Source organism: Hyla sarda, unplaced genomic scaffold, assembly GCF_029499605.1.
Source record: "Hyla sarda isolate aHylSar1 unplaced genomic scaffold, aHylSar1.hap1 scaffold_3511, whole genome shotgun sequence".
Classification (NCBI taxonomy): Eukaryota; Metazoa; Chordata; class Amphibia; order Anura; family Hylidae; genus Hyla; species Hyla sarda.
In genome coordinates, this window is record NW_026610275.1 from 2,958 (window position 1) to 14,969 (window position 12,012).

The window sequence follows — 12,012 nt, forward strand, 5'->3', positions numbered from 1 at the left end:
TCAATGGCATACACGTCCAAAAAAGCGTATTTTTAGTCACTTTTTATACCATTAAAAAAATGAATAAAAAGTGATCAAAAAGTCCGATTAAAACAAATATGGTACTTCAGATAAAAACTTCAGATCACGGTGCATAAAATGAGCCCTCACACTGCCCTGTACGTGGAAAAATAAAAAAGTTATAGGGGTCAGAAGGACATTTTTAAATGTATAAATTTTCCTGCATGTAGTTATGATTTTTTCCAGAAGTACGACAAAATCAAACCTATATAAGTAGGGTACCATTTTAACCGTATGGACCTACAGAATAATGATAAGGTGTCATTGTTACCGAAATATACACTGCGTAGAAATGGAAACCCCCAAAACATTCAAAATGGCGTTTTTTCTTCGATTTTGTCGCACAATGATTTTTTTTCCCGTTTCGCCGTGGATTTTTGGGTAAAATGACTAATATCACTGCAAAGATGAATTGGTGACGCAAAAAATAAGCCATAATATGGATTTTTAGGTGGAAAATTTAAAGGGTTATGATTTTTAAAAAGGTAAGGAGGAGAAAACTAAAATGCAAGAACTGAAAAACCCTGCGTCTTTAAATGGGCACTGTCATGAAATAAAAAAAATGATATGTTGTAATACTTAAGTACTACAACATATCTCTAATATACTTTAATTAAAAAAAAGTGATTTTAAAACCGTTTAAAATCACTTTTAAATTCGGCAACTAGGGGTAGCCCTCCTAGTGGCCGAATGCATTCGGCAGTGACGTCACTAGTGAATTTCGACTCATTGAAGCCTGGCAATGAGTCGGAATTCACTCACTGCGGTGCTCGCTCCCGCCTGTCAATCAAACAGGCGGGATCGAGCGATGAGAACAGAAGAAGCGCGCATTGGCTCCCCTGCTCCCTGGCCTTGCACGCCGGCCCCGCCTCCCGGCATCCAGTCGCTGCTGTCCCGTCGCTGCACTGTCCTGGTATGTCTGGGGAGTTGAGGGGGGGGGGGGGTGTTCGGGTAGCGGGGTTCAGGGGAGGGGGGTAGCGGGGTTCGGGTTGCGCCGCGGCCATGTATTGTTTTTAACACAGGGTACCTCCAGTTTTTCCCCACTACAACTCCCAGCATGCCCTGACAGCCAATAGATGTCAGGGCAAGCTGGGAGTTGTAGTGGTGAAACAGCTGGAGGCACCCTGTGTAGATGAACTAAGGGCAGAAGTCAGCCCCAGCAGGCATCAGTACCATCATGCCTGCTGGGGAAGTCTGCCTGGTAGTGAGCACACCAGGCAGACAAAACTGAATTTTTATATAGTAAAAAAAAAAAAAAAATTAGGCAGGGAGGAGGTTAGGGATAGATGGGAAATAGGCAGGGACAGAGAGGGAAAAAAAGGGATGGTGGGAGCTACCCTTTAAGGACCAAGCCAATTTTATTTTGGAGTTTTTGTTTTTTTCCTCCTCGCCTTCTAAAATAAATAACTCTTATATTTCCATCTACAGACCCATATAAGGGCTTGTTTTTTGCATGACCAATTGTACTTTGTAATGAAACCTCTCATTTTACCATAAAATGTATGGCGAACCCCCCCCAAAAAAAAAATTTGTGACAAAATTTTAATGAAAACCACAATTTTGCACATTTTAGAGGGTTTCGTTTTCACATTGTAAACTACGGTAAAAATGACGTTTTCTTTATTCTGTGGGTCAATACGATTAAAATGATACCCATGGCTAGATACTTTTATATTTTTGTACCGCTTAAAAAAATCTAAAACTTTTTGTACAAAATCAGTTATCTAAAATTGCCCTATTTTGACCACCTATAACTTTTTAATTTTCCGTATATAGAGCGGTATGAGGGCTCATTTTTTGCGCCGTCATCTGTACCAGAGCAGGAGATGCCGGGAGACGGACGGAGGCAGGTGTAGGGGACCTCCGTCCGCCATTACAGATGCTCGGATCCTCGCGGCAGCGCTGCGGGCGATCCGATCATTTATTTTAACATGCGCACTGCCGCAGATGCCTAGATCTGTACTGATCACGGCATCTGAGGGGTTAATGGCGGACATCCGCGCAATCACGGATGTCGGCCATTACCGGCGGGTCCCCGGCTGCTAGAACCTTGCATGACGTGAGCACCGCTCCGATGCTCGCGGTCATACACAGGATGTAAATGTACGTCCTGGTGCGCTAAGTATCTCCACACCAGAATGTACATTTACGTCCGTGGTCGTACTCATCATGTATTTGTTGTGGAATATTGGCTGTAGAATCCACCCTGAAAGTACAGTACAACATAAGTGTATGGTATTTTAACAAACCCCATTCACTTAAATCTACACCATAACCTCTCTGTAAGAAGTGACCAAAAAAACGCAAATTTCTGAACTTTAGTAATTTTTTACGTGTACACCATTGACTGTGCGGTTTATTATTTTAATAGTTTGAACAAAAGGACAATTACATGCAATCTTAAGATCGCACAGTATTGATCAGTGTTATTGAAGCTTCATTGCTCCAGGTTGCCATGGCTATCTGCACCACTGGAGTGATGATCAGACAGCGAGGATTGAGACCCCACGATTTTGCCGTGGGTGTCCTGATCCGCTCCACTGAGCTAACGGGCATATAAAGTTTTAGATGCCGCAATCAACAAATGATGCCTCTAAGGGGTTTATGCCAGACAATGACCAGATCGGTGAAGTCCGGCATTAGCCGTGGGTCCCGATTGTTTATAGCAACCAAGACCCACCAGGTATGAATAGCGCTCAGCTCCTGAGCACGCTTCATATTGCGAGTGTACATATACTTGCTGCCTCCTTAAGAGGTTAAAGGAGATCTCCACTCTTGAAAAACTTTTCCCCTAACCTAAGGATAGGGGATAAGTTTCAGATCGTGGGGGTCCGACCGCTGGGACCCCCCGCGCGCGATCTACTGTACGTGGCCCCAGCAGCCCGCGGGAAGGGGGGGTGTGTCGACCACCACACAAAGCCTTTGGCAATCTCCGGCTCTGCCATAGCGCTGTATTGAGGGGCGTGTCGAACGCCGATTCGTGTGTTGGGAGACACGCGCTCTCTGGCCAGCGAGCCAGGGCCCTGTATGGACCCCCGCAATCTGAAACTTATCCCCTATCCTTAGGATAGGGGATATGTTTTTCAGCACTGGACTACTACTTTAAAATGTACAAGTAAAAAAAAAATGTGCTTTGATGTGTTCTAGTGACAAGTTAAAGGTTTTGATTAGTCGGTGTGTTCAGTGTGTTTTGGTGTTTGAGCACTCTTTCTACGAAATTCTGATTTACATTACGATGCTCTCAGTCATGTCACCCCTCTAAGCCTGCACTTCTCCCGACTTGTTCTAGCGTTTTGGCACACCCTGACCAATATGTTTCCATGACAAAGCAAAAGTTTTTTTTCAACTACAATGCCCATTTAATAATCAGTGTTACATATAATGATATAGTCCACCTTACTACTGGTTTTATCTGCCACAAGAGGTTTAATACTAATTAAATGAATGGCACAGAACATACAGTGACAGTGCTGAGATGCATTTATACTGTGCAACGTTATATGTAAGCAAAATACTAAATGTGAAATGAACATTCGAATAGTCAACAGTTGATATTGTCCAAAAACATGGAATGCACAAGAAACATCTATTCATCGTGGAGGAACATGACAACATAGGAATTATACAGATTGTGAAATCAAAATTTACAATCCCTTTCACAGCTTCACAAACATTTGGACCCTTACATTGAATAGAAAAATATTTCCCCTGCTCTGTTCTTTAAAAAGATGATCCAACGTTTAAAACTATAAAAAAAAAAAAAAAAGGTTGGTGGCTTTTAATTAGCGATAGATCCGTATGTCATTGAGTCCCATAGTGCCAGCATGGCATTACATGTAAACAGTAAGTGTTTGCAGTATCATTTTACGACAAAGTGGACAGTTACGCTGAAGTATTGGCTGCTGCAGAAGAATCTCGGAGCACTGCGAGCACAGACATAGGTGGCGGCATGGCAACAAGAGGACAGTTTTATTTTCATCTTGGCAGATTACACATTTTTTACTCTCTTCCTGCTGTTTTAATAGCTTCCAAGGGTCTTCAGCTGCTGTCTCAGTCTCATGAGATGTTGATGCATAGGGCAGTGGCACAGGAGACACACTCTGTGGAACTCGAATTGGTTCAGGCAGCACATTCTGAGCTGGGGCATGTTGTCCCTGTGCACGTGGTAGATTGTGCACTCGAGTGGTCCCTGCAGTACTCTGTGCCCTGACCACCCTTACTGGTGCATTCTGTTGTCTAGTCCTCAGGAGGTTATGGTCTCTATCCCATGCAGCTCGGTACATTCTGACATGCTGTAGACACCAGGCAGCTACCCTTCTCCATAATTCTGCATTGAGTGAATGACGTATTAGTATCTGGATAAAATGGCCGAGCCTGTGTAGTCTTTCTTGGAATGAACGTAATGCAGGTGAGGGCCTAAGAATCATGCGGCAGAACCAAAGCAAGAGCAACAGTAGGGCAACTTCATAAAGGTGTCTAAAGAGTATTACACCTATCCCCGTGCTGCAGGACACCAGTAAGTCCACCGCCAACTGAAATGGTGTCCAGAAAAGAATGACCACAGCCACGGCAGAACTGGACATCTGGGACAGCAGCGCTGCAATCAAGTCTTTCCCTACAAAGATCACATTAACCAAAGTGAACCACAGGCCCAGCACTGCAGAGAACACATTCTGTACACCGATAAGACACACATTCACCAAGCTGTTCACAACGTAGGCCACCAAGCTGCTTGCTATCCCAAGGGCCTCCCAAACTTGGAGCTGAAAGTTCTGTCCAGACAGTGCCATGTTAAGAAGGCCACGCTGCATCATCTCCTTGCTCCGCAGCAACACATGGCACATCAGGTTCCATACAAGTTGCAAACTGTCCAATCCTGACAAAAGGCCTCGCACACCATCACCCACCGCATGCATGGAAGCTAGTGCCAGGTTACCACAGGTTTCACCCAGCAGGGCCATGGACACAAGGGCATTTTCCCAGCACCGTAATAGGCCAAAGGTTATGGTTCCTGGCAAATTGAGGATGAAATGAATGGCACGGAAAAGAAATGTCAGAAGTGAAGACACAAGCCAATAATTTAGGTCCAGCACCAGAAGCAGCAGATCCAGGGTCCATCCCAGACCACTGATGAGCAGCAGAATGCCCTGCATGGCTAAGGAAGAACAGGACAGAAGGGCCCCTCATCTACTGACACATCATCTTAATCGGAAAGCATGTCGGTCAGGCTGTCTTCCAGACCCAGCACACAGCACAGTAGATCATTAGTCCTTGCTGGACTTTATAGCTGTTGCAGTCGCCACGTTCTCTCCCAGCTCTTAGATGTCGGAGCCCGCAATATAAAGTCAGCCTCTGGGTTGTGTTTGAGGCTTTTCACCACCTCGACTCCACGAACAGATAACCAGTCCCTGTAAACAGCGACGACTGTCCTGTGCAAGGGACAATGTTCAGGGCGCCGCCATCTTGGTCCTCCAGCAGCTTGTTTGAGGAAGTAAACGGAACAGTATTCAGGCCGGAGCAACGGAACGAAGATTGCATCGATTCTGCCTGAATAGTGAAAGCATCCGCAGCCGTTAGGACCGTCGTTGATAGAGTTAATGCAGGGACGTTGTTGATTGGTGGAATGGTAGCCAATGAAGTTCTGTTGAGTTATTCAAAGTTTGTGCTCGGCACTGAGTGTATGAGCTGGGAAATAATGCGGGGGGCGGGGCGACAGTGATCGGACTAGAAGACCGCAGACTAGTAGGGGCTTGTCAGCTGAGTGTACTGTGTACAGTATTATTGCTTCGGTTCTTACAGATTTCACAGGCGGTTATAGTACATCCTCTTGTTTGCCAATAGCGCTCGATCACAGCCTAGCTTTCATTTATCCTATTTCTGTGTTGAAATGCAAGCGTAGCTGTATCTCAGTGTTTGAACTACAAGTCTAAGCATGCCTAGACAGCTAAAGGCTATCTGGACATGCTGGGAGTTATAGTTTAGAAACAGCTGGAGGCACCTTGGTTGTAAAACACTATTTGTCAGCTGTTTTATATGAAGCTGTGTTCCAACACAGTTTTTTCGCTTTTGGTCCATTTTTAGGTTGTTCACCCCTTAAAGGGCTTCTCCAGTGCTTAGACATCTTATCCCCTATCCAAAGGATAGGGGATAAGATGCCTGATCGCGGGAGTCCCGCCGCTGGGGACCCCCGTGATCTTGCACGCGGCACCCCGTTTGTAATCAGTCCCCGGAGAGTGTTTGCTCCAGGTCTGATTACCGGCGACCACAGGGCCGGCGGCGTGTGACGTCACGCCTCTGCCCCTGTGTGACGTCACGCTCCGCCCCTCAATGCAAGCCTATGGGAGGGGGTGTGACAGCTATCACACCCCCTCCTGTAGGCTTGCATTGAGGGGCTGAGCGTGACATCACGCGGAGGCATGACGTCACACGCAGCCGGCCCTGTGGTCGCCGGTAATCAGACCCGGAGCAAACACGCTCCGGGGACTGATTACAAACGGGGTGCCGCGTGCAAGATCACGGGGGTCCCCAGCGGCGGGACTCCTGCAATCAGGCATCTTATCCCCTATCCAAAGGATAGGGGATAAGATATCTAAGCACCGGAGAACCCCTTTAAGGACGCAGGGTTTTTCCGTTTTTGCATTTTCATTTTTTCCTCATCACCTTCTAAAAATCATAACGCTTTCAATTTTGCACATAAAATTCCATATGATGGCTTATTTTTTGCACCACCAATTCTGCTTTGCAGTGACATTAGTCATTTTACCCAAAAATCCACGGCGAAATGGAAAAAAAATTCATTGTGCGACAAAATTGAAGAAAAAAATGTCATTTTGTAACTTTTGGGGGCTTCCGTTTCTACGCAATGCATTTTTCGGTAAAAATAACACCTTATCTTTATTCTGTAGGTCCATTCGGTTAAAATGATACCCTACTTATATAGGTTGGATATTGTCATACTTCGGAAAAAATCATAACTACATGCAGGAAAATTTATATGTTAAAAAATTCTCATCTTCTAACCCCTATAAATTTTTTAATTTTCCGCGTACGGGCCGGTATGAGAGCTCTTTTTTTGCGCCGTGTTCTGAAGTTTTTATTTGTACCATTTTTGTATTGATCGGACTTTTTGATCGCTTTTTATTCATTTTTTCATTATATAAAAAGTGACCAAAAATACGCTATTTTGGACTTTGGAATTTTTTTGCGCGTACGCCATTGACCGTGCGATTTAATAAACAATATATTTTTATTGTTTGGACATTTCTGCACGCGGCGATACCACATATGTTTATTTTTATTCAAACTTTTATTAGGGAAGGGGTTGAATGAACTTTTTTTCCACTTTTTATGCAATGCTATAGCTCCCATAAGATAGCTCCCCCACAATAGGTAGGCAGTGTTCCCCACAGACATACAGCCTAAAGCCATATACAGCGTATGGCTGGAGGCTGTATGCCTGTGTACTGCCCCACTTCAGTGCTCCGACCACCGCTCCTCCGGTCCGGCCATAGCATTAGTTCCCGGGACCGGAGAAGCGGTGGTCGGAACACCGAAGATGACATCCCGCCGGTCACTTACCAAGCTGGCCAGCGTGCGTCTTCCTCCTCCTCGATGCTCCGGTCTTCTGCGCCTCTGTTGCTATGGGCGCACGCACGGGACGTCAGTGACGTCCCGGCGTGCGCTATCTCCCGGCGGCCCCTGCATTTTTAAACTTAACGCATGCCCGCAGAGAGTTAACGGGGGCATCCCTGTGTCCCGAAAACATCTTTTGGGACACAGGGATGTCCTTAATAGGGATGGGGGGGGGGGGGAATTGCCCCATCGCTACAGGTCGGGCAAGCACCGGCTCTGCTCGTGGCCCCGGGCCAGCTTGGGGCCTCAAGCAATTGCTTGGTTTGCCTGTCCTGTAGTGACAGGCCTGCATACAGGTACGCCCTGACATCCTGGTACTTAAGGACACCTCTAGGCGTACCTGTGCAAACCCCTAGGGCGAACAACCCCCCCCCCCCCCCCCCCCATGTTGGCAATCGCCGCAAATCGCCATTCAATTCAGATCGGTGATTTGCGACGATTCCGAGACGGCATCTATCATCCTTTAGCAGAAGGAGTGAGGTGGCACCAGCCACCGAATCAGGACTTCTGCTGTGGGGGAGTCCCTAACGGCACCTGCTCCAACCCTCTTCCGGAGGGCGAGAGCGGGTGACTGGAGTCATTACCCCTGATCCCCAGCATCGGCGGCAGAATTGGTGCCCCAGGAGCGGAGTCAGTGGCGGCTGGAGGATCCGGCGTGCGCAGCACCAGGAGGTAAGGCTGGCCTCCTGCTGTTGCTTAACAACAACTCCCAGCATGCACAAAAGGGCACGCTGGGAGTTGTTGTTATGCAACAGTAGAAAGCACAACTACAGTTCCCAGCATGCCCTTTGATAGTGTACCCCCAGCTGTTGCATAACTACAACCCCCAGCATGCACAAACTACGAAAAGGCATACTGGGAGTTGCAGTAGTGTGCCTCCAGCTGTTAGTGCTATAAGTGCATGCTGAGAGTTGTAGTTTTGCAACAGCTGGAGGCACACTGGTTGGAAAACACTGAGTTAGGTAACAGAAACTAACCTCCAGGGGGCTCATCATCACTGCTAGATGATGAGGACGATGAAGAACACAGGAATGTTGGATCTTCATCGTCCTCACTGACAGATTCGGAGTCGGAGGCAAGAAAAGCCAGCGAGCCATCGCCTTTTTCTACGGTGGCAGGGGGGAGGGCGGTGGTGCGGGGGAGGGGGTGTGTGTGGGGGGTTGGCGGGGATGTATGTAGTGTGTGTGCTTGGTGTATACTATATATATAACGGTGTGTGATTAGAAATCACACACCGTTATATGAACAAAAATAAAAAGCTGCGGCCAAACAAAAAAATGCAGCGCCCTGAACCCCTAATAGGGCCCGGGTCAAGCTGAGAATCTCCGGCAGACCCTTGGGGACCTATTAGGGGGTCGGGGGGGGGGAAATTTTTTTTTTTTACCGTTTTACACTATTTTCTCCTACCTTTCCCTGGGGGGTTTTCTGTTCCTGCTCTATGGGGGATCGTCGGTCCTGAGGGGGCTCCTATCTTCACGGGGGGGTCCCTGGCACCTTCAAGCAGCTTTGCCCGCTGACTGAACTCAGCTAACAGGCAGAGCTGCAAGAAGATGCAGTCAACCCCTCCCCCGCCGACTACTATTGGCGGGACCATCGTCCAGCCAATAGCAGTGCTCCTGGGGGGGGGGTGACAAAATCGCCACCTCCCCATAGATACAGTGGGTGATAGGGGGTGTATTGTACACCCCCGATCACCTTGTATCTTCGGGTCAGCGGGTCACACGTGACCCGTATGACCCGAATCGCGGCAGATCGTTAGTGTGAATTCACCAACGATCTGCCGCGATCGCCGACATGGGGGGGGGGTCTGATGACCCCCCTGTGCATTTGCGCGGGATGCCTGCTGAAAGATATCAGCAGGCATCTCGGTCCGGTCCCCGCCCGGCGCGCGGCGGGGACCGAAATTCCTACGGGCGTATGGATACGCCCTGGGTCCTTAACCCCTTAAGGACACATGACTTTCTCATACGTCTCCATTTCAGAGTCCTTAAGGACACATGACGTATGAGAACGTCATGTGTTTTACCGGCCCCCCGCAACCATCTGGAGCGGAGCCGGTGCCCGATGCCTGCTGAAATCGTTCAGCAGGCATCGGGGCATATCGCCCAGGGGGGTCATGATGACCCCCCATGTCGGCGATGGCCGCAGATCGCTGGACAATTCAGTCCAGCGATCTGCGGCGGATTCCGGGTCAATCGGGTCTCCAGTGACCCGGTGACCTGGAATTATTGGCTGATCGGGGCCGTCAGAGACGGCCCCGAACAGCCAGCAGGGTTGAGGTGGCACTGGTGCCACCTCACGATCGCCCTGATTCGTCGGCCGGATTCCCGGCCGACCAATCAGGGCGCCTGCTGCGGGTGTCACTCCCGCACCCGCTCCGCCCCTCTTCCGGAGGACGTGAGCGGGTGCGGGACGTGCACCCCGGGTGCTGGGGACCCCGATCCCCGGCGTCCCTGTTGGGATCGGGGTCCCAGGAGCAGCGGCGGCGGCGACGACGAGGGACTGACCTGTGCGGCGAGGATCGTTGGAGGTGAGTGACAGCCTTCTGCTGTTGCTTAGCAACAGCTCCCAGCATGCAAAAAGGGCATGCTGGGAGCTGTAGTTATGCAACAGCAGGAGGCAGACCACCACAACTCCCAGCATTCCCTTATGGGCATGCTGGGACTTGTAGTTTTGCAACAGCTGGAGGCACATTCTTTCTATGGAAAAGTGTACCTTCAGCTGTTGTATAACTACAACTCCCAGCTTGCACAATCAGCTAAAGTGCATGCTGGGAGTTGTAGTGGTGCATCTGGTGGTTGCATAACTACAACTCCCAGCATGCCCGTTGGCTGTCGGTGACTGCTGAGAGTTGTAGTTTTGCAACAGCTGAAGGCACACTGAGTTAAGTAGCAAACCAGTGTGTCTCCAGCTGTTGCATAACTACAATCCCCAGCATCCCCAGCCAAAGTAGTATGCCTCCAGCTGTTGTATAACTACAAGACCCAGCATGCCCTTCCACTGTCCGTACATGCTGGGGGTTGTAGCTTTTGAAACAGCTGAAGGCACACTGGTTGCAAAACACTGAGTTTGTTACCAAACTCGGTGTTTCACAACCAGTGTGCCTCCAGCTGTTGCAAAACTACAACTCCCAGCATGCACTGATAGACCGTACATGCTGGGAGTTGTAGTTTTGCAACAGCTGGATGTTCCCCCCCCCCAATGTGAATGTACAGGGTACACTCACATGGGCGGAGGATTACAGTAAGTATCCGGCTGCAAGTTTGAGGTGCGGCAAAATTTCTGCCGCAGCTCAAACTGCCAGCGAGAAACTACTGTGAACCCCCCGCCCGTGTGACTGTACCCTAAAAACACTACACTAACACACAATAAAATAAAAAGTAAAAAACACTATGTATACACATACCCCTACACAGCCCCCCCTCCCCAATAAAAATGAAAAACTTCTGGTACGCCACTGTTTCCAAAACGGAGCCTCCAGCTGTTGCAAAACAACTACTCCCAGTATTGCCAGATAGTCGTTGACTGTCTAGGCATGCTGGGAGTTTTAAAACAGCTGGAGGCACCCTGTTTGGGAATCACTGGCGTAGAATACCCCTATGTCCACCCCTATGCAAGTCCCTAATTTAGGCCTCAAATGCGCATGGCGCTCTCACTTTGGAGCCCTGTCGTATTTCAAGGCAACAGTTAAGGGTCACATATGGGGTATCGCCGTACTCGGGAGAAATTGCCTAACAAATTTTGGGGGGTATTTTCTGCTATTACCCTTTTTAAAAATGTAAAATTTTTGGGAAAACAAGCATTTTAGGTAAAAAATATATAAATTTTTTTACATATGCAAAAGTCGTGAAACACCTGTAGGGTATTAAGGTTCAAATTACCCCTTGTTACGTTCCCCGAGGGGTCTAGTTTCCAAAATGGTATGCCATGTGTTTTTTTTTTGCTGTCCTGGCACCATAGGGGCTTCCTAAATGCGGCATGCCCTAGAGCAAAATTCGCTTTCAAAAAGCCAAATGTGACTCCTTCTCTTCTGAGACCTGTAGTGCGCCAGCAGAGCACTTTTCACCCCCATATGGGGTGTTTTCTGAATCGGGAGAAATTGGGCTTCAAATTTTGGGGGGGGGGTATTTTCTGCTATTACCCTTTTTAAAATTGTAAAAATTTTGGGAAACCAAGCATTTTAGGTAAAAAATATATATATTTTTTTACATATGCAAAAGTCGTGAAACACCTGTAGGGTATTAAGGTTCACATTACCCCTTGTTACGGTCCCCGAGGGGTCTAGTTTTCAAAATGGTATGCCATGTGTTTTTTTTTTTG

General features: G+C 48.1%; 1 protein-coding gene across 1 annotated transcript; it reads right to left on the minus strand.

Moving 5' to 3' along the window:
- Positions 1-3,418: 3,418 nt before the first annotated feature.
- Positions 3,419-5,769, minus strand: LOC130331555 (E3 ubiquitin-protein ligase RNF26-like). The gene has a single exon (XM_056553695.1). It carries the CDS (start codon positions 5,211-5,213, stop codon positions 3,891-3,893), a length of 1,323 nt encoding a protein of 440 aa, XP_056409670.1. The 5' UTR covers positions 5,214-5,769; the 3' UTR covers positions 3,419-3,890.
- Between the last annotated feature and the right edge of the window lie 6,243 nt (positions 5,770-12,012).

What these genes read in the sequence shown, in the direction of transcription:
- LOC130331555 (XM_056553695.1), bottom strand. Translation starts at nt 5,213, where the DNA reads ATGCAGGGCATTCTGCTGCTCATCAGTGGTCTGGGATGGACCCTGGAT.